The sequence below is a fragment of the Artemia franciscana genome, chromosome 5 (genome assembly GCF_032884065.1).
Source record: "Artemia franciscana chromosome 5, ASM3288406v1, whole genome shotgun sequence".
Taxonomy (NCBI): Eukaryota; Metazoa; Arthropoda; class Branchiopoda; order Anostraca; family Artemiidae; genus Artemia; species Artemia franciscana.
Window position 1 is genome coordinate 35,893,730 of NC_088867.1, and position 23,132 is coordinate 35,916,861.

General features: G+C 34.9%; 1 protein-coding gene across 4 annotated transcripts; it reads right to left on the minus strand.

Annotated features, from left to right (window-relative positions):
- Positions 1 to 211: 211 nt before the first annotated feature.
- On the minus strand, positions 212 to 20,051 carry LOC136027333 (protein adenylyltransferase Fic-like). 4 transcript variants are annotated; one of them, XM_065704470.1, is made up of 3 exons: positions 19,968 to 20,051; positions 14,047 to 14,367; positions 212 to 2,280 (listed from the first exon to the last, which is right to left on the minus strand). In XM_065704470.1, exons 2-3 carry the CDS (start codon positions 14,351 to 14,353, stop codon positions 1,145 to 1,147), a joined length of 1,443 nt encoding a protein of 480 aa, XP_065560542.1. In that variant the 5' UTR covers positions 14,354 to 14,367; positions 19,968 to 20,051; the 3' UTR covers positions 212 to 1,144. The 4 variants fall into 4 exon arrangements, with proteins under 4 accessions (XP_065560542.1, XP_065560545.1, XP_065560543.1 ...); XM_065704473.1 differs by having other exon boundaries at positions 212 to 2,265; positions 19,968 to 20,050; XM_065704471.1 differs by having other exon boundaries at positions 19,829 to 19,987.
- Positions 20,052 to 23,132: the final 3,081 nt, after the last annotated feature.

Below are 23,132 nucleotides of genomic sequence, written 5' to 3' on the forward strand. Positions count from 1 at the left end.
GCAACATCAAAACACAAACCAATCAACAACAAAGGTAAAGAGTTTGTGGTAACTAAAAGAAGAAATAAAGAAATAGTTGCAGTCACAGTCGCAAGTTGTCACAGTGGCAGTCACGATTCAGAGAAAATCTTCAGACAGAACCTTAAACTTGAGCTACTCGTTCGATAAATTGTTTTGTAAATCGGTTGTGGGCAACTACATTTACCTTAAAAAATAGATTTATTAAAATAAGTCCAAAAATTTCAAAAAAAAAAAACATATATGCACACAAACAAAACTGTTGGGGGATAAGGATATTTTGCTTGATGGTGGATTAGAGAGCGACGGGAGTCTTAAATTCCAATAAGGAGTTTTTTTGGCCTAAAAATTTAAAATCTTAACCGTGCCAATGTTTTTCATTAACTTCTTTTAACAAAACAAGCGCAAGGATTATAATATTCCGACGGTGGGATTGCTTGGATCGGTATCTCCCTGGATAGTCCCTATGTGCATGCTGTATGATGCTTCAAGCCTTGTAGGCTATATTCAAGGCCCTAAAAGAATGAACTTTGTAAATGGAACCGACTTTGAGGGAAGAGAAGTTACATAACATTCAAATTAATTGCATGTCCGGATTAGCTCAGAAAAGAAATTAAGAACTATCACTTCCTTACTAAAGCAAATACTATCCTAAGAGTAAATTATTGACCTAAAATAAACAAAACGAGGCACAAGGTTGCAGGATGTAACCCGTCTGCCAAATTTCCAATCATAAATATGATCAATTCTCAAACTTGCTAACAAAAAAACAAAACACGGCGAAAGGACATAAATTTGAATCCTTAACCCCCCATTTCTTGGTAGTACCAGTTGAAAACACACTATTCATAAAGGCATAAATAAACCAGATTTGCTAAAGTTAATTATGATCTTAAACTATGATGAATTCAGATCAAAGGAGAGGGAGACAGAAATAGAGAGTAGGATTGAGAGGAAAGATGGAAGAGAGAAATAGTGAGATGTCAACCTAAATACTCCAAAAGTTGTTCGAAGACAGACCGAATAGAAAATTTTTCAGATTCGCACCATAAAATTCAGCTCGTCTTAAACATAAAAAATAAAATATAAACTTAACGGTTAAATTAATGATAGAACTCAACAAAAATCAATTACGCTCACACGATGACATCACACAAGTTGGCATCCTTTCTCCTTGCATTTGTATTATACTGTCCTTAAGGGTAGTGTCTGACCCAAGTTCAGGGACTGGAACAGACTTATTTCCAATGGCCCATAGATAGATATCAAGGGTTTTCTCCGCTGAGCGGGCAATAAATCTAATAAAAGGCCGTACATCACCCTCGTTAGCAGCTTTTAGGGTTTCGTAATATTTCAATCTGTCCTCTTTCTTTATAATCACTGGGGGATACCCAGCTCGCATTAAAATCAAATTCATTATAAGTCTGGAAGTCCTTCCGTTCCCATCAGTAAAAGGATGGATATAGACTAGCTTATAGTGTGCTAGCGCTGCATATTTTACAGGATGCAGGTCTACTGTGTCAACTGAATTCAGCCAACTGATAAATTCAGACATGAGATACTTTATTTCATTAGGAGGCGGAGGTATGTGATCACCAACAAAGACCTGAGTATGGCGATAAGTTCCACCTTCAGTAGGATCTACAAACCCCAGCACACGATTGTGTAGCTGTAATATATCATTCTCAGATATATCTCCTACCTTGTGTAGAAGAGTGCTGTTGATATACCTTAACGCTTCGTCCATACCAAGAATTTCGTTGTGTTCCATTAAACTCTTACCACCAACAGCCATTCGAGTTTCAATTATCATACGTGTTTGTGCTAAGGTCATTGTATTGCCTTCAATGCCCACAGTATGATAAATATGCTGGAAGTAAACTTCTTTTTTTATCCTATTTAAAGAACCCCTATTACCTGAAGCTTTTAAAATTTCATCCCTTTTCGTTTCAATCCGATATAATAATCTTTCGTCCAGTTCTTCCACTAAAGGTAGAGTTCTTTTCCTATTTTCCAAAGCTCGCGTGTGATCAGGGGAAAAGCTTAATGCCCTTTTATAATGGAAGTCTGCTTCAACATAATTGCTTTTCGCTTCCTCCAGGATTTCCCCATAAAAATTTAAAATATCAGGATGACTAGGTGATAGTGCTAACGCATGTTTTAACAACCTCATGGCTTTTTCATATTTTCCAGAATGCTTCATTTCAAGTGCACCATGTAGCGCCATTAAAGCCTCAACAGAATCAGCTGCAAGAGAGAAGGCTACTTAGGGTTAAACACTGAAGCAAAAGAATCAACGAGGCAATTTGTATTTCTCACACCAAAGACCGAAAAGTGTCCTCAATCATTCACCGGTTTATAGAAAATTAAAAATTAAAGTCTTTGAACAGTTTTGCAGAAAGGCAAACGTCAAGATTCTTTAATTTTATCTTGCCAACTTTTGGAACGCTTTCTTCCCAGATTCAAAAACTGACAATTCGTCAGATTATGGATTCTTTTCCTATTCCTAAAGGGTCAAAATAAATTTAATAATCGTATGCATTTACAAAAACGCACACACACACACATAATGCCACCCTCTTTCCTCGATTAAACATGAAACTGACGAACGATGATGATTACCAGTTATTTTTGATGCTCATGTTGTTAAGGCGTAAATTTGATTCAAAACTAAGCTTCATTTTTTTTTAGTAGCAGTTCCTTCCATTCTAAAAAAAAATCGCGATATTACCTATCACACATAAAAAAAACTAAATTTAACCCAGTTATCACCTTTATTTCCAGTGTAGTTATTAAAAAATTTTTGACCCCGAAAATAAATAATAATAATAATAACGTAAAGACGTCTGAGGTTACTCGAATTCAACGAAGAAAAACATATCACAGATATTTCGCATATATAATCAATAGGGCCTCCTCGTTGCAAATGAACTATAAAAAAAATGGCGGTTATATTATGCCGAAAAACTAAAATGAAGCAGAATAGAAAAACCTCTAGAAGATGAAAACAAAAATTTCAAATTATAAAATATCAAAAATTACAAAAATCACAAGTAAAAAGATAAGAAATTCAAAGCATTAATGAAAGTATTCAACTCTCATAAATTGTAACCTTCATATTCAATATAATAAGCGGGAGCAACAGGAGGGTGGGCTCACTTATTATAATGTGGATGCACGTTATTAAAAAGGCATAACAGCTACATCACAGGAACAGCTTAGAGTATTAAAACTTTCATTGCATGTTGAGGGGGATGTTGAACAAACCAAATACTAATACTTCTACTGCAACTGTTAATGCTGCTACTAAGGCTAAGAGTATTCATGAGAAACATGCATGAAATGCTAAGAAGTGTGTTGGATTAAACTGAAACACTTAAAACACTCTATGTGTATGAAGGCTATCAAAAGGCCGTATCAGTAGTATCTCAATGACGGCTTAGAGTGTTAGATTGAAACTTTCAGGGCTCGTTGTAGAGTATGTTGAACTAATAAAAATGCAGTATGTGCATAATACATAATGAAAAGACTATATACAAGTCTTTTATCAAAGGGGTATATTATCAATATCCCAGCAACAGCTTAGGGTATTAAACTGAGATTCCCAGGACTACCAGTATTACTACCACTTTTGCTACTAATTCTATTACTGCTACTGCTACTACTGAACTAAAATAAGATAACGTAAGTGCATCTGGGTAGTCAAAAACAAAACGGGTTGTCAAGATATCCGGGTGGGATATCTTTGGTTTTGAATAGGGTATAAAGTAGGAACTTTCATGGAAAGTTTTTATGACTTTAAAAAGGCACTATATGGATGCTGGTTGTCAGTATGACGTCTCAGAAGTTTCTCAAAACAACAGAAGGTATGAAGTTGAAACTTTCAGGCAGAAGATTACTACTTCTGCTCTTACTATTGAACTAAATCAAAAGACTGTAGGTACATCCAGGTTGTCAAAATGGAAGAGAGTCCATAGACAGCATGTCTATGGAGAGAATAGGGCATGAAGTTTTATTTTTCAGGGAAAGTTGAGGAGGTATAAAACTAAATAAAAAAGGCTATGTGTGTCCAGATTGTCAAAAAGGCATATATTATTGAAAATTAATGAAAAATTTTGTGAAACACATAGAAATGAAGCCAAAATATGGATTTTTATTGAAAAAAGGAAAAGAATTAAAATATTCTTTTCTTTACCAATGAAAAAAACCACGTGAATAAACAAGACCTAAGAGCTCATTGGCACTTGTGACGAGGCAAGAAGAGCTAAGAGCCAAGAGCTCATATGGTATGAGCTCTAACAAAATTCTAAGAATCAATAGATTGATTTAAAAGGAAAATCAGAGGCTTAATGCCGGTCAGGATTTAAAATAAGAGCTCTGAGTCACGATGTCTTTCTAAATATCAAAATTCATTAAGATCCGATCACCCACTCGTAAGTTATATATACCTGATTTTTTCTAATTTTTCATCTCCTTTTAGCCCCCCAGATGGTCGAATCTGGGAAAACGACTTTATCAAGTCAATTTGTGCAGCTCCCTGACACGCCTACCAATTTTCATCGTCCTAGCACGTCCAGAAGCACCGAACTCGCCAAATCACTGAACCCCTCCCCCCAACTCCCCCAAAGAGAGCGAATCCAGTACGGTTAAGTCAATCATGCGTCAAGGACATTTACTTATTCTATCCACCAAGCTTCATCCCAATTCCTCCAATCCAAGTGTTTTCCAAGATTTTCCCCTCTAACTCCCCCCAATGTCAAAAGATCTAATCGGGATTTGAAATAAGAGCTCTGAGACATGAATTCCTTCTAAATATCAAATTTCATTAAGATCCGATCACCTACTCGTAAGATAAAAATACCCCAATTTTCACGTTTTCCAAGAATCCCGGTTTCCCCCTCCAACTCCCCACAATGTCACAGGATCTGGTCGGAATTTAAAATCAGAGTTTTAAAGCACAAGATCTTTCTAAATATCAAATTACAGTAAGATCTGGTCACCCTTTTTTAAGTTACAAATACCTCAATTTTCAAAATTACCCCCCCCCCCCAACTCCACCAAAGAGAGCAGATCCGGTCCGGTTATGTCAGTCACGTATCTTAGACAGGTTTTTATTCTTCCCATCCCGTTTCATCCTGATCTCTCCGCTTTAAGAATTTTCTAAGATTTCCGGTTCCCCCCAACTGCCCCCCCAATGACACTGGATCCGGTTGATATTTACAATAAGAGATCTGAGTTACGAGGTCCTTCTAAATATGAAGTTTCATGAAGATTCGATCACTCCTTCGTAAGTTAAAAATACATCATTTTTCTAGTTTTTCAGAATTACCCCTCCCCCAATAGAGCGGATCCGTTCCAATTATGTAAATCACGTAACTAAGACGTCTGCTTATTTTTCCCACCACGTTTCATCCCGATCCCTCCAATCTAAGCGTTTTCCATGATTTTAGGTTCCCCCCCCCAAACTCCCCCCAATGTCACCAGATCCGGTCGGGATTTAAAATAAAAGCTTTGAAAAACGATATCATTCTAAATATCAAATTTCTTCGAGATCTGATCACCCGTTAATAAGTTAAAAATACCTCATTTTTTTCAGAATTACCCCCCCCCCCCCAACTACCCCAAAGAGAGCGGAACCGTTCCGGTTATGTCAATCATATATCTAGGACTTGTGCTTATTTTTCCCACCAAGTTTCATCCCGATCCCTCCACTCTAAGTGTTACCCCTTCCAACTCCCCCCAATGTCACCAGATCCGGTCGGGATTTAAATAACAGCTCTGAGACACGATATCCTTCCAAATATCAAATTTCATTAAGATCTGATCAACCGTTCGTAAGTTAAAAATACTTCAATTTTTCTATTTTTTCCGAATTAACGCCCCTCCCCCCAGATGGTCAAATTGGGAAAACGGTTTAATCTGGTCCGGTCCCTGATACGCCTGCCAAATTTCACAGTCCTAGCTTACCTGGAAGTGCCTAAAGTAGCAAAACTGGGACCGACAGACAGACCGAAACACCGACAGAATTTGCGATTGCTATATGTCACTTGGTAATACCAAGTGCCATAAAAATGAACAGAAATCAATTTTAAAGAACTTTTTCTACAAAAGAAGTTTTTCAAAAAAAATAAAGAGCTATACTAAACTCAAGATGAGCAGAAATAAATTCAAATGATTTTCCAAGAATATAACTACATAAGTCACCATCAATAAATAAATAAAACCAAAAATGAATATCAATTCAATCAATAACCAAGTCAAACTCAAAACGAGCAGATACTCAGAGGAATAGGGCTGACGTCCGCCATGACTTCTAAAGACCAGACCATAATTTGCACACTACTGAAAACAAAACATATTTTAAATGTTTTCTGTTTTCTAACTTGTAATAAATCCAATATATTACTACTTTCAAGAATGAATATCAGTATATACATTAAACTGACAATCCACGCTCAGTTGTTGTTGTTATTTCAGTAATCTTTGTTATGATGGTGGTTTGCATTACTTTTTTCAATAATCTGAGAAACAAAAACAAACAGCTCGAGATAAGGATCGATTTCAATAAAGTAAAAATTATGTTCTGGTCTTTAAAAGCAATGGGGGGGGGGGTCAATCCTACTCTCTTTGTTTCTACTCGTTTTGAGTTTGACTTGGTTTAGTAATTTATGTTTATTCTGGGTAGTTTTTATTTTACGCTTGTAGAATCATTTTACTTTATTTCTTCTCATCTTTGGTTGAGTGCAGCTCTTTATTTTTCTTTGAAAAACTTCTTTTGTGGAGAAAGTTTGTAAAGTTCATCCTGAAAAATACAGACAATGGCTCGGATGAAACATAAACATATGGATGAACTGATATGGAAGTTTTTATACCTGAGATTTGTACAGCATCCCTCGCATATTTCCTACCATATCGGCTTATTCTTTGCAGATGTAATTCGCATTCGTTTACTCTTGGCAAAATTGGCTTATGGCTTATTTCTGTTGTTACATCGGCAGGAATATAAGCTGTACTTGTCAATAATATTATACCATTTAGCAAACTATTAATTTAAAAAAAAAAAACTTTCTGAAAAGAACTTTTCCAGAGAAATATAGAGCCATATTAAACCTACGACGAGCAAAAATATAGTCTTTTAATAAGTGAAACTTAAAATGACCAGAAATTACCGTCAAATAACAATTGAAACCCCCAAACGAGCGGAAACTAAAATAGATAACAACGTCAAAGATGTAGGCAAGAGGTACTAATAAAATAAAAATTAAATTCTGAAACGAATAGAAATTGAAATAAATACTCAAGTCAAACTTGAAACGAACAGAAATTACTACGAACAGAGTTCGGTCATTCCCTCCCTCCCCCTAACCGTAAGCTTTCTAAAGTCTATTGTATCATTATGTTTAATTGAAAACTAAATGTATTCTTATGTGTACTTCAATTTTTCAAACATCAACAAAAAACACTACAATAATGAAAATGATTTGAAAAATCTAATTAAAATGAGCTGAATCTTCAATATATAATGATATGATTCCTGGAAATCTCAGCATTTCAAGATGTTATTTTACAGCATTTTTTCAGATTCTGTTTTATAGTTTAAAAAGTTATGTTTAAAATATACAGTCGACTTCCGACTATCCGCGGTTCGATCTTAAATACACGTTTTAATAAGCATAATTTTTTTCGATGTCCCTGCAGACTTTATTTCTAAAGAGTGGATTATCTGCGAAATTCGATTATTCGTGGCCCTCCCGCCACCCAATTCTGCGGATAACCAAGAGTCGACAGTATCTTGTCTTCAGTGAAGCGCAAATGACACAATAGACTTAAGGAAGTTTACGGTTAGGAGAGGGCAGTGGCCAAACTCCTGTATGTAGTAATTATGTTCATTTTATGTTTGAATCGAGCGTTTATTTAAATTTTTACTCGTTTTAGGATTTAATTTTTCTTTTCAGGAAAATTTCTAAAATTTAATTTCTTTTCGTTTTTGACTGCCAAAGTTTTATTGCAGGTTTTACTTTGTATTTTTGCTTTTCAGGTTTTAAATTAAGAATTGAAATTTCAGATAGTAATTTAAATTCTAAAGTTGCATAAGATGATCAGAACTTTATGTCTCATTGTATTCAATTCAATTACTGCATAAATTTCATTCTATCTGAAACCAAGCTTTGGAATGACTCTCCAACTAAGATTCTGATTCAACACAAACTTTTGGATAATATACTCAAAAGATTCATCCTAGGAAAGCATTCAAAAGATTACGAATGAACGAAAATGAAATAAGAGAATAGATATGTAACAGAGGAATCACTAAGCTCCCATGATTTCAGACTCTTTAAATTCTTTTATTTGTCACTTTAACATGAGGTTTTGCTAAGTATGATGCGGAAAAGATGTCATTCTGACAACCTTGATGCCCCTAACGTCTTTTGCTGGAGTCTAATATTGCTCTCAAAATTCTCTAGAAGTTCAAACTAAATGCCCAAGCCGTTCTTGAAATAATTCGCACATGTATTTTGACAACCTGGATACAGATAATGTCTTTTGAATTATTTTAATATTTTATCAAACAGTTTGTGGTAACGAACTGTAGTAAGGAGCGACCTGGCTCAATAGTAAACGAAACTCTAAAAAACGGAATTTTGATGCTAAAAGATACATCAAAAGAATTGGATTTTTACGCTGATTTTAAATATACAAGTTTCATCAAATTTAGTCTTTGTCATCAAAAGTTACGAGCCTGACAAAACTTGCCTTATTTTGGAAAATAGGAGGAGACACCCCCTAAAAGTCATTGGATCTTAACGAAAATCACACCATCGCATTCAGCGTATCAGAGAACCCTGTAGCAAAAATTTCAAGCTCCAATCTACAAAAATGTGGAATTCCGTATTTTTTGCCAGAAGACAGATCCTGGGTGCGTGTTTATTTGTTGTTGTTTTTTTCAGGGGTCATCGTATCGACCAAGTGGTCCTAGAATGTCGCAAGAGGGCTCATTCTAACGGAAATTAAAAGTTCTAGTGCCCTTTTTAAGTGGCCAAAAAATTGGAGGGCACCTAGGCCCCCTCCCACGCTCATTTTTCTCCAAAGTCAATGGATCAAAATTTTAAGATAGCCATTTTCTTCCGCATAGTCGAAAACCATAAAAATTATGTCTTTGGGGATAACTTGCTCCCCCACAGTCCCTGGGGGAGGGGCTGCAAGTTACAAACTTTGACCAATGTTTACATACAGTAATCGTTATTGGGAAGTGTACAGACGTTTTCAGGGGAATTTTTGGGTTTGGGGGTGGGGTTGAGGGGAGGGGGCTATGTGGTGGGATCTTCCCTTGGAGGAATATATCATGGGGGAGGAAAAATTCAATGAAAAGGGCGCAGGATTTTCTAACATTACTATAAAAAAAAACAATGAAAAAATGAACATGAAAATTTTTTTCAATTGAAAGTAAGGAGTAGAATTAAAACTTAAAACGAACAGAGATTATTACGCATATAAGGGGTTCTAAAATACTTTAGCATAAAAAGCGAGGTATTTAGGAGGATATAAATACTTCGCTCTTTATGCTAAAGTATTTTTAGTAATTTCAACTATTTATTCTACGGCCTTTCTGATTAAGGGGTCATTCTTAAAGAATTGGAACAAAACTTAAGATTTAGTGCAAAGAGCGAGATATTAACGAGGGGACAAACCCCTCATATACATAAAAAAAAATATAAGAATATAAAATTTGTTACGTAAGTTAATGCGTAAGTTAATTCTTAAGTTACGTATATTTTTTACTAATAAAAACGTCCGTTAAAAATTAAAAGTTCTAGTTGCCTTTTTAAGTAGCCGAAAAATTGGAGAACAACTAGGCCTCCTACCCCACCCCTTATTTCTCAAAATCGTCTGATCAAAACTAAGAGAAAGCCATTTAGCCAAAAAATATTAATATGCAAATTTCATTTTAATAATTTATATGCGGAGAGCCAAAATCAAACATGCATTAATTCAAAAACTTTCAGAAATTAAATAAATTTTTTTTTTAACTGAAAGTAAGGAGCAACATTAAAACTTAAAAAGGAACAGAAACTACTCCGTATATGAAATGGGTTGTCCCCTCCGCAATCCCTCGCTCTTTACACTAAAGTTTGACTCTTTGCCACAATTCTACTTTTTAAAATAATTAAAAACTTTAGCGTAAAGAGCGAGAGATTGCGGATGGGACAACCCATTTCATATACGGAGTAATTTCTGTTCGTTTTAAGTTTTAATGTCTCTCCTTACTTTCAGTTAAAAAACTAGTTTTTTTATTTAATCCCATAATAAACCCTGTATGCAAACATGGGGAAACTTCCCTAACTTACAGCCCTTGTCCCAGGGGCTTTAGGGGGTCATGTAGTTCCCAGAGAGATAGTTATTTGACCATAAAACTTTTTTCAACAAAATGACGATCTCAAAATTTTGATAGGATGTCTTTGAGGGGAGGCATCTAAAAAGTGTGTGGGAGGTAGTTTGGTCGCCCTCCCCTCATTTTTTACTCCAGTGTTTTGAGTGAAGTTTCAAGTAATCATAGTTGCAAGTAGTCACAATCACAAGTAGCAGTAGCCACAATCGCAAGTAGTAGTAGTTACTCACAGTCGAAAGTAGTAGTAGTTAGTCACAGTCGAAAGTAGTAGTAATCGCAGTCGAAAGTACTTGCAATTGCAGCCGCAACGGTAGTGCCAGGTTTGACAACCTGAATGTGGATAGTGTTAGGCAACCAAGAATCGGGTGTCAGAGGGGATGGTTGCCCTCTAATCATTTTGACCTTGAATATTTCGAATCAAAGTCGCAAGAGGCCACAGTTGCAATTAGTTGCAGTCACAAGTAGTCGTAGTCGCAGTCACAGTTACATCAGTAATATTAGTAGCGGCGTAGAAAGTTTCAAGGTAATGCTAGCGAAACGTTCCTAAAACATTGCAGATAATGTCCTTTTGATAACCTGGATGTATAAGCGTCTTTCCATTAATTTCAAGATTCCCCCAAACATTACCTGAAGTTTCATCTTAATACCCCTTCCCTCTTCAGACACATTCAGAATTAAACATTCACCCATTCCCTGATGATAAATCTTGTGTGTAAGCAATGGGCAAAATGCATAATTCATAGCCTTTGTCCCAGAAGCTCTGGGGGCGTGTCATTCCCACAGGAAGTTAATGACTATTTTGAACAAAATTGCTATTTCATAATTTCGATCAGTGTTGGTGGACATGGGATGCACATAATGTCTTTTGAGTAAGTTCAGCACCCCCCACTCAACATTCCCTGAAATTTGACCTTTGCTTTTCGCCTTTTTGGACACACCCAGGATCAAATATCCCCCTTTCCCAATGATGAATCCTGTACGTAAACAATAAGCAAATCGCATGATTTGCAACACTGTGGGGGACAAGACAGCCCCAGAGATAGTTATTAGATGTTTGACTATTCTGAAGAAATGTTTTTATCAAAATTTGTATCTGCGTTGGAGAACGGAAAACGGAAGGGTGGCTTGTTGCCCTCCAATCACTTTAAAATATTTCCCTCGACAAGCCCTGGAAGTTGTAACTTAATACCTTCAGTTGTCCCTGCGATATTGATGATATGACCATTTGACCACCTGCAGATGCATGGTGTGTTTTGATTTTATTCAATATTCCCATCAACATTTCCTGAAATTGGTTACAAGTAGAAGTAGTCGCTATCGCAAGTAGCTACCGTTGCGAGTAGTCATAGTCGCAAGCAGGCATAGTTGAAGTCACAAGCAGCCACAGTTACAAGTATTAACAAACACAAGTAATCTTATTTGCACTCAAAAGTAGGAGCAGTCGTAAGTAGTCACAGTTGCAGTCACACTCGCAATAGCTGTAGTATTGGTCCTGTAAGTTACAAGTTAATATTCTTAGCCATCCCTAAGCTATAGCAAATACATCTTTTTGATAACCTGGATGCACATAGGGTCTCTTGGCTTAGTTCAAAATGCCCCTAAACATTTCCAAAATTTCACCTTAATAGCCTTAGCCATTTTGGATACACCATGGATGAGACATGTCACCTTTCTCAATAATAAAACATGTATGTATACAACGAACTAATTGCGTAATTTACAATCCTTGCACTGGGGCCGTAGGAGGCATGGCACTCCCTGAGACAGATTTATTAGATCTTGACTATTTTGAACATAAAGGCTTTTTTTAAAATTTCGATCAATATTAAAGGGGGAGGGGGCATCTAAAAAGGCAGGGAAGGCTGGTTTAATGATTTTCTATTCATTGCTCTTTAACATCCCCCTTAATATACCCTAAGGTTTCAACTTAATACCCTCAGCTGTTTCTTCAACATTACTAATGCGCCCTTTAAGTATATTTTTTTTAGTATTTGCATGCTGGATGTAAATCCAGCATGCACATACTTTCTTTGGACTTTGTTCAAAATCCCCATAGCTTTTCCTGAAAGTCGTCCCAGTTACAAGCAATAGCAGTTGCAACTAGTTACAATCAAAGAAACTACTAGTTGCAGTTGCAGCTGCAGTAGAAGCGACCCTGAAAACTTCAAATTAATCCCTTAGCTTCCTAAAACATTCCAGATATGCCCTTTTAATAGCTTGGATGCACATAGCGTCTTTTGATTTACTTCAACATTCCCTGAAGTTTTACCTGAATGCCCTCAGTCGTCCCCGAAATACTTTTGATAGGCTAGACCCTTTTCATAACCATCATCAGCCTACACAGTTTTGTTCAATATCCCTTGTTCAATTTGTTCAAATTGTATTTCAATTTTGTTCAATATCCCCCTCAATATTTTCTAAAAGGTGTTGCAGTTGCTAGTATTTGCAGCCACAGCTACAGTAGTCACAATTACAGTCGCAAAGTAGTTGTAGTCAAAGTCACAAGTAGTCAAAGCTGCAAGTAGTCGACATAACGAGTAACCTTAGTCACAGCCACAAGCGTTCAGTCACAAGTAGTTGCAGCCACAGGTGCAGTCACAGTAACAACAGTAATGGCCCTGAAAGTTTCAAGGAACTACCCTTGGCTGTTCATACCATATTGCATATATGCCTTTTGATAGTTGGATGCATAAAGTGTCTTTTAATTTAGCTCAACAATACCCAGAATTTCACTTTAATACCCTCTGCTTTTTCCAACACACCAAGAATCAGACATTCTTCCTTATCCCAATGACGAATCCTGCATTTAAACAATGGGCAAATTTCATAATTTAAAAGCCCTGTCCTAGGGGCTGTGGGGGACATTGTATAGTTACTAGTTTCAGCCACTGTTGAGAGGGGAGATCTATAAAGGACAAGGGGGCCAAACTAGTTTCCCTTAGGTTGCTCTTCAAAATCCCCCTAGATATTTCCTGAAAGTTTCAACTTAGTACCCCCAGCCATTTCTTAGGAATTGCTTATTTGCCCTTTTGACAACCAGCCTGTGCATGTAGTGTTTTGATTCTGTTCAACATCCCCTCAAAATTTTCTGAAAGTTTCAATTTAATACCCAAAGTCAATTTAGAGAACCAGGACCAAACATATCCCCTTTTTGCAATATGATAACAATCCCTACATGTAAATAACAGGCAACTTGCATAACTTACAGTCCTTTTCCCAGGGGCTGTGGGGAGTTATGCCATTTCTGGAGGCATAGTTATTTGACCTTTAGACTATTTTTAACATAGTGACTATTTCACAGTATTGACCAGATATCTTTGGGGGGGGGATAAAAAGCGTGTAAGGAAGTCTGGTTGCCCTACAGTCACTTTTTACTCTTAAAAGGGGCAATATGACTTTCAAGTCAAATGAATCCCCTCTGAGATTTCTACAACCAACCTTTGAATATTGAGTGGCTCTGGGAAAAAATTAATAAATTAATAAAAAATAAAGCCTTATGGCACTTTTCTATAGCCAACGCTGGAAAATTACCTCTGATTAAGCAACAAAAAAAGAAATTTTAGGATGTGCAGATTTGAGTCTGAAATCAAAACTAGAGCACAAAATACACTGGAATAAATCAAAAATCATTTGCTGTCTACCTTTATTTTCAATCTGATCTTCTTTGAATTCTGGAAAGATCTTGAAAGGGCTAAAGTACAAGGTAACATCATTGGCATCATTCTGAAACAGATAAAGGCCTTCAGGAATGGTACTTAATTCATTATGCTGAGGATGTCTTGATGATCTTTCAGAACATATACTGAAGTATCTACTAATTCCAGGGATTAAACAACTGAGTTGACCTACGATTCGAGAATCTGAGCCATAATGATTATTCAGCTGAGTTAGTATCAGGAAAGAAAGGCATCCAATTAGCCACCAAAAAAGTCCATGTATGATGTTCATAAAAATTGGAAAATCTGAAATAAACTGCTGAATCATATAAAATAATCAACTGAACAAAATATGCAATAAAACGATTAAAAGGAATGAATAATGGGAAGCTATGTCTATTTAGGCTATTTCAAACAAAACCCAACTAGATAACCCTTCAATATAGAGCAATGACAAATAAAGTACCAATGCCATCTACTTTGTAGAGTAAGAAATATGATGAAAACTGCTGTTTTTGAATAGCCTGATTTATTGATTTTGATTGTAGCTAAGAATAAATCTAGAATACAAATCTCAAAAAAGAAGGGATAAGACTGACAACTGGTAGCAGCAGGGGTGCAGTAGCCCCCCCCCCCGAAACTTTCCATTTGGAGAAACATAAAATAGATTTTCTGTCTATAAATTTGTGTCTTAGATATAGGATTTTCGATGTTTACCAGAGTGAGCAAAAGGATGCAACAATGAACTTGGGAATCAGAATTTTTCTATGTGAAAAGAGACATTTGTAAGGCTGTTTGTCACCTCCTACTGCTTGCTTCACTAACTCTGGTTTCCAGCTTGTGCCCAATCTGGTTACTATTAATAAAGAGTTTAATGATCTCTTTAACACTTTTTTGATTGCATAAAATATAAAGGAATTAATTTTTGAAAGTCCCAGTAAATTCTGATTTTTCTATGTCATGAGTATTAAAAAAAAAGCTATTTTAAATGAATTTTATGTTGAGTAAGATGCAAATAATGTTGTGGCCTTGAATAGATTCTGGGGGGGGGTCAATATCTGCACTAAATCGTTTGGGACTGGATGATGGCTTCAGAGAGGATGTTCCATTAAAGGATGGTGCATATAGAGAAAAATTGCTGGTGCTCATGTTGATGGCAATGGGGGACTAGCAGCTTCTTTGTGTGACCTCTTGTCATACTTACAAGGGATGAGAAGAAAACTTGAATTAATAGGTTGTTTTCTAGCAGTTTGCAAGTAGTAACTGTATCTCCTCTCTTTCTTTGATAGACTAGGGTAGGGAGTTTGAGGGATACAAGGAATTTCTCATACTGCTTATCCTGCAAAGCTCATATGAGCTTTGTTGCTCATCCTTGGAAAATCTGCTTTAATGTCCATTTTAGGATGGGAAGAGGCTAGGGTCATTCCAAATTCCAGGTGTGGATGTACAACAGCTTTGTACAGCTTCTTCATCACACACAGCTTCCTTGTGGTAATTGTTTGTTTTATGAGCTCTAGAACTGCTAGGGCTAGCTATGGTTGATACTTTTATGAAATAAAAAAATTGCTGATTCCCAGTGCTGGAATAAAACTTTAAGTTACTTCCCAACATCAGTTCTAAATGTATCTGTGAATTACTTCTAAATTACTTCTTACTTTTATTAGTTGATTTTGGGAGATGCCTGACCTAACCACTGTAAAGAAATCGTGTTCTTAAACAGCTCTGTCAGCTGGCCACCTTAGGAGACTCACAGAGGTTCCCAAGCCTGCCTCCCCTCCCCTGTTGTTGTTTTGTTGACGTTTGAGAGGATCAACTGCTCCTATATGTGTGATACTCTTTCAAAACTTGGGTTTATGAGGCCAAGTCACTTTGAGAAAAACACAAATAAAATTTTGGCACAGGCCACATCAACACTTAAGATATCTTGGCAGAGCACAAAGAGGTTGTACAGAGTGTTCTTGCTTAAAGCACTGGCACTAGTATGTATATCACATCTCTATTCTGCTATTATTGCTTAAAATATCTGTGAAAAAAAAAATACTCAGATTTAAATAAAGCTAAAATACCAGAAAAAATAAACAAATGAAAAGGTCAATACAGTTAGAATTTAATACAGTTACTAGAGTTAAAACATCTATAAAAGGAAACGTAAATACGAAATAAAAAGGTCAATACAATGAATATAAAAGTCAGTACATAATAACTTTTTTTTTAAATCAGAGAATGTTATGCAGATTACAGCTCTTTATATGCCTAGTCAACAACAGCATAGTCTTTGTATGGACCCACTTAGGAGACTTAGCCTGACCTAGGACTGCTCTCATTGTAAATCCACCAAAATATTTTATAACATGGTTTCTAACACATTTCTTTGTACTTTATATTTTGTGCACTTCATGAGAATATGCCTAACATTATCATACACATTACAAATATCATAAAAGGGTGAGCTAACTCTCCCCCATTAAAACTGAATGAGTTTTGGCATGACCTGTCCTCAATCTAAAAACAATAACAGCAACAGACCTAATATCATGTACAAGTCCATCAGGTGGTGCCTTATTCTCAGAAAGTTCTAAAATTATGCTACTTCAAATAAAATAATTGGTCTCTATATCACATAACACCTTATAAATACATGCAAAATATTCATTTTGAGTGGGTTTTACACTTGTACTCAGACCATTTAAAAATACCCCACTTTGCCATTATATCAGCAGATTCATTTCCAGCAATTCCCACAGTTGCTGGAACCCAGACCAGAAGTATATTATTTCCCACAAACTCTAATGACCTAACTATTTGGTGGATATTACAAACCAATTTGTGACTAGGTTCATGCTCATTCATCAGGTACTTAAGGGCTGATGCTGAGTCAGAGCATATCATCCAACTCTAGGCATACCCATATGGCTTAATAAATTCCAATGCCTTATATACCACAATCATCTCAATTGAAAAAATAGACAGGCTGCCTTGTAACTCAAAACTACATGAGACTGACATACTGGGGGCCACAACTGCACAGCCAGCACCCTTATCTGACTTGGAGCCATCAGTAAAAATTTGTAAATGGTCTCTTAAGTGGTCAATTTTCCTTAGCCAGTCAGGTTTGAAAGTCAAGTTATTATTATCCCCATGGTCAGGTAAAGGAAAATACACATTATTCTTTATTGCACAGAGCTTATTCAATATATTATCCTCAAAAACTATCTCATTAGTGGGTACTATGTTTGGGCACTCATTTGAAAGCAAATTACTACACCTATAAAAAGCTAGACTATTCCTATTCTTAAAACTAACATCATTATTATAATTATTTATAATTTCCATCCTAATTATATCCTCATCTTAACAAGATTTTTTATTGAAATATTTCACAAGTAACCTGTCATGTTGTAGCTAAAATGTGCTCACCCCCAATTCAATCATCCTTCTGGAATAGGAGTACTATTGAACAAGACACTGTGGAACACTGTATCTAACTTTTTTAGATTTTTCTGACTAGCACCACCATATATAAAGCTACCATAACCAAACTTAATAACAATAACAGGCTTTATAATTTTACTAAGACACTTAAAAGGAGCATCCCTTTTCCCTAGGCAAATTATATTTATAAGGTTTAATCTACTCCTAATATTACCTAACAAATACCCTATGTGTCTCAACCATGTCATGTTACAATCAAAAATTAGGCCTAGGTAGCAGTCCCTCCTCTCCCCTGTTTCAGAGTGAAATGATTTCAATGCTTTTTTGTGCAAAAATTTTCCTAGAAAGCTTGTTTCTGTGAACTTTTTATAAATGTTCCTGAATTTTTAGATTTGAGGGTAAAAGTAATGTTTGCAACTATTATCTGAGCCTCCCCAACCCTAATGGGGCAAGGTATTACCCTAGGCTATGTAAAAAAAACTGTTGAAGTTGTTATTTATTTTTTTGAATTGGCTTTATTGGGCATTGTGAAGCAAATGTTGATGAGAAACAATGCAGAATAGGCAAATTTTCTAAATAGCCTAGGGCTATATCTACAACCATTATAGCTATTGAATTGTATACGTTTTTTTCTAGGCCTATGTAACCCTTGTTTCATAATGGATAATTTAGTGTCATTTCTAGGGCCTTGGCTATCCTGAGGGTTGGAGAAGTATTTATCTTGCAGCCAGATATTAGTGCATATTCTGCACAGTTTCAAGTATGTTCAAACAACTGTATATGACCTAACTATTTCTTAGTGAGGTTACTAAAATAATCTTTTCAAATTCATGAAAAGTTAATGTCTACAAGTAGGCTAGGCCTAGGGGCAGAGTCATAATTCTAAACTTAGATTTAAGCTATAGATCTCTTCCTTCAAGTTTTATTGATCTTACTTTCTAAGATAGTAAAATGAGTTAAGGTTACATATAAGCCTAGGATGGGAATGATATGAAAAAAGAAGCATATCATGTATGTGGCCTATAAATATAACATTTATTATTGTTATAATTATATCCTAACCTGCTATCACAACAATTGGGTTTACATACAGTTGTAGGTTATTAATAAATCATATATTTGCTTGGTTTACCATTTTGTTGTCCACTTACTTTGTGACAACAATTAGTTCATAATGTCAAATATAGTCAACTTGAAAATTAAACTAACCAGATGAGTAGGTCCTTGCATAATGCCTCAGGAGGAGGGCATTGGGATGCAATTGTAACAACAGCTGAGATTATAACATTTAATGAGAGCATTGAGTAGTGAATCATATAGTATGCCTATATTTCTTTTTATCTAATTTCTGTCCTATAAGTAATCTTAACTTTTAAGAATCTTCTTCTTAAATTAAGCAAAAGAAGACTGTTTTCAGTTTCACAACTTCAAAGCTCTATCTCAATTTACAAGGTTTCAAAGATCTGTAAATACATTTCCTAACTTTAATCATTGGTATGGCTTGAAATTCTATTCAAATAACAGGAATTGTATTTTGAGCACTAAAACCAGAGAATAAGAAACTGATAACTTGAAATTGAGGTAAAATTTTAGGTAAATTTATGACAGTTCATATTATTCACTTACTATAAAAGAAAACATACCACTTAATGCCTTTTTTATGCTCTTTACAAATATAATAATTGCTTCCCTATTGCAAATTAAAATTTAAGCACTTTTTGAGCTTTTAAAAATGGCAAATGTTCAATTAAACTGTGAGTTATTGGTCATTTTCCAACAAAATAATACTACATTTTCTCAGTGCTGTTTTCTTGGTTATTTTCAAGAAAATAATACTACATTTTCTCAGTGCCAAAATTATTTATTATAAGGTTAGGTCAAAAAGTGCTTAAATTCGAATATGAAATCAAAGCAATTATTATATTCATACAGAGAATAAAAAAGGCATCAAGTGGTATATTCACTTTATTGGTAAGTCAATAACATTAACTGTCATAAATTTACCAAATTTTCTTTTGTCAAAATTTTAAGGCATAGATCTGTCAAGTAGGTCTAGGCCTATTCACATTTCTAAGACTTAGAAATCAGAAGAGGCTTAACATAGAAGCTTAGTATTACTTTTTCCAGAGTATATCTTTGGCCCTGGATTCATCCCTGAAAGTTTCATTTTAATTACCTAGCCCCTTTCCAAAACAGCAAAAAGTAGCTTGTCTAAAATTTTACCCATTCTTTTATTTTGGACTATAACTGGGACCATCAGAGGTTTGCCTTATGAGAAAAGCAAGTAAAATAATCTAAAGACTATAGAAATTGGAATATAGGCTAATGGTAGTACTTTTATTTTATAAGCATCTTTCCTTTACAAATTGTTCACCACCAAAGTAGTACCAAGAGCTTGAGAATGATCCCTTGAGAAATTCTAAAAGGAAAAAACTAGAGTAATACGAAATCCTTGTTGCTATTGCTAACTCAACCTTTTTTGCTTTCCACGTTTTAGTACTTTAAAAGAATTTATTTGCATTATCACGAAAGTTCGCAATTTCCTAAATATGCCGAGATCACGCCGAAATATGCCGAAATCAAGTTAAAAAAAAAAGTATTGTTTTCTTCAAATAGAACATGACTAGTATTGTACAATCGTTCTCAACAAGAAACACCAAGCATTAAACTTCCACATGCTTAATAAATGTCATGCTTTTCACTTTCAAAAATGCTCAAATTTGCTCGACAATACACGAAAAACTGGTTGGTACTGTAAGGAAATTACAAAAACCCCTAGCCCCAAAACGATGGGTAATATGAGATAAGCCAATAAATTTTCCCATGGTACCAAAAGGATTTTGAGCGCTTGCCCTTGAGTCGAACTGCTTGTAAACCGGGTTCACACTCGATTCTGTAATAATGAAGCTTTGGTAGTATATCCAGAAATTATGCCTATTACCTGCTTTTCTTGGCGGCAAACCACCAAAAAATATTTGCAAACCTTGATCTGAAATCGTTTTGATGTGTTGGCATGCCTTCGTATGGCTCGACCGTGGCAAAGATCGTAAATAAATTTTTACCTAGAATTGAAGCCTTGATTAGCACGAGGAGATAAGGCAGCTTCAGAAAAATATTTCATGGTTACCTTGTTGAACATATAGTTTTCTCATTACTTCTCCTGAAACGCTTACATAGAAACTAAATATGAAGAGTTTTATCCGACTTTAAAGAAACATTACCAACAAATAACAACAAATTATAGATAATATAATCTTCCCTTAAGTTCTTTTGGTTACAACTGGAGTTTTGGTATCTAGCCTAACTTTATTATCATTAAAGCCTTTTCTAACTATTAGGTATAATCTAATCATATTTGTAAATGAACCATGAATCCTCTCATACTCGACGCTAAATACCTATCACGTAAAAGAATTTGGGTTTTTTAGCATTTGTAACCATATATTCCATTAAAATAAAAAAAACACATGTTTATTCAAAAATCAAATTCAAGCAAGTAATCTCTTTATTTTGAGCTAGCCAGAATAATTTTCTATCCTTTTCAGCATGGAAATGAACGGCATTTGATAATAGTTTCTTTTCCTCCAAAATTATGTTGCCTCTTATAATCTCAAATGGCGTTTGTTTAGTATGTTAAGAATCACACTTATTTTAATTTGTTCGTCAGAGCGCTTTTATATTGCTTTTTTCGAAATAGAATATCCCAGGATGCCAATTTTTCCGAAAACAATATGGAGCAATTTTCGATAAAAATACATACATACACAATTATTGCACACTAAATATATATATATATATATATTTATATATATATATATATATATATATATATATATATATATATATATATATATATATATATATATATATATATATATATATATATTGGAGCGCATTTTTTAAAAAAATTAGCAACATGGTAAAGATGAATTCTATAATTGTTTAGTTCATTCAGGTTTTTTGCAATGTGTTAATATTTGTGATTTGGTAAAATTTATAATATTTAGTTTACCTATTGTTGCTAAAGGGAGGGATATATTAACAGGATAAGCTTGTTTTGGTTTTACTTGGTTGTTTTACATTTGCTGTTTTTTTTCATAGGCATGTATTTTGGGGGTGATACCTGACGCGGGGATGCCATGGATATTCTGTGGTAGCCACAACACTGTGCTGGGTAGAGAATTTAGAGTGGCGAAACCCTATATAGGCCAGTGTATTCTCCTGATGAGCCCTTATGATGGGTGTTGCCTCTGAATTATTTGTCTATATTATTTTTTCTATTGTTCGGTAAATGACGACTTATACTTATTGACGACATGACTGCCTGTCCATGGATTATTCTTTATGGTTGATTGTGTGTGGCTATGCTGTTTGACCTATGTGATTGTATGGATGAGTAGGGTTAAGGCCTCATTTAAGTGCTGGTCTATATTAATCACTAATTTAGGAAAACAGTCTTCCTTTTCTCCTTCTGTCTCTCTTTTTTTTTTTTTTTTTTTTTTTTTTGTGTTTGTGCTGTAGCATTGGTGATTTCTCTTTTCATGATATATATATATATATATATATATATATATATATATATTTATGAAACTTGGGTTTTATTATTGAAAAATAATAACACATACGGTTAAGATACATCTGGTTTATAAAAAAAATCGATCATTTAAGAAAAATTGGAGTTTAGTTTTGCAAATAAGAAAACACATATTTAAGGTACGTCGGACTAATTAAGAATGTTTGATCATTTAAGAAACTTGGGTTTGAGTTTCAACAAATAAGAGCACAAATGGTTCAGATACATCTTTTTTATCAAAGATGATTGATCAATTAAGAGACTAAGGTTTTAGTTTTGAGAAATAAGAATAAACACAGTTAAGATACATCTGATTTATTAAAGAAGATTTGATAATTTAAGAGATTCGGGTTTTAGTTTTGATCAAGAGCACACGGGTTAAAATACATCTGATTTATTCAAATATTTAATCATTTAATAAACTTTGGTTCTAATTTTGAAAAATAAGAATAGACACGGTTAAGACACATATCATATATTAAAAATATTTTGTCATTTAAGAAACCTGGGTTTTAGTTTCGACAAATAAGAATACACACGGTTAAGGTACATTTGATTTATTACAAATAGTTGACCATTTGACAAAACTTTGGTTATAGTTTGACAAATAAAAACACGCTTGGTTAATATACATCTGATTTATTAAAAACTAGCTGTTGGGGTGGCGCTTTGCGCCCCCCCCCCCCAAGCCCCCCCGCGCGCGTAAGTCGTTACGCGCCATATTAGTTACGCGCCATTGTAGTTGTGTCCCTGTGTACCACCTATGAATTTAGATAGATTTATATATATGTTTTGAACTACGTAAAACTTGCGAATATACAACATTCTTGGCTTTCCCATTGTCTGTGCATATACAAAGCCTTATGTACTTATAATGACGTCATATGCAAACGCTCTTTTTAAAAACAAACAAACATGCATACACACAACTCGTTTTTATATAGATAGACAAATAGATACATACAATACAAATTAACTGCGTAAAACTTGCGAATATACAACATTCTTCGCTGTCCAATTGTCGCTGCATATAAATAGATTGTCAGGTTTACCGACCCTCAAACAT

Bases quoted from the DNA above. Each gene is read 5' to 3' on its own strand.
- LOC136027333 (XM_065704470.1), bottom strand. From the start codon at position 14,353: ATGAACATCATACATGGACTTTTTTGGTGGCTAATTGGATGCCTTTCT. The intron at 2,281-14,046 runs GTAGACAGCAAA...AACCCTAAGTAG, and splicing joins AGATCAGATTGAAAATAAAG to CCTTCTCTCTTGCAGCTGAT.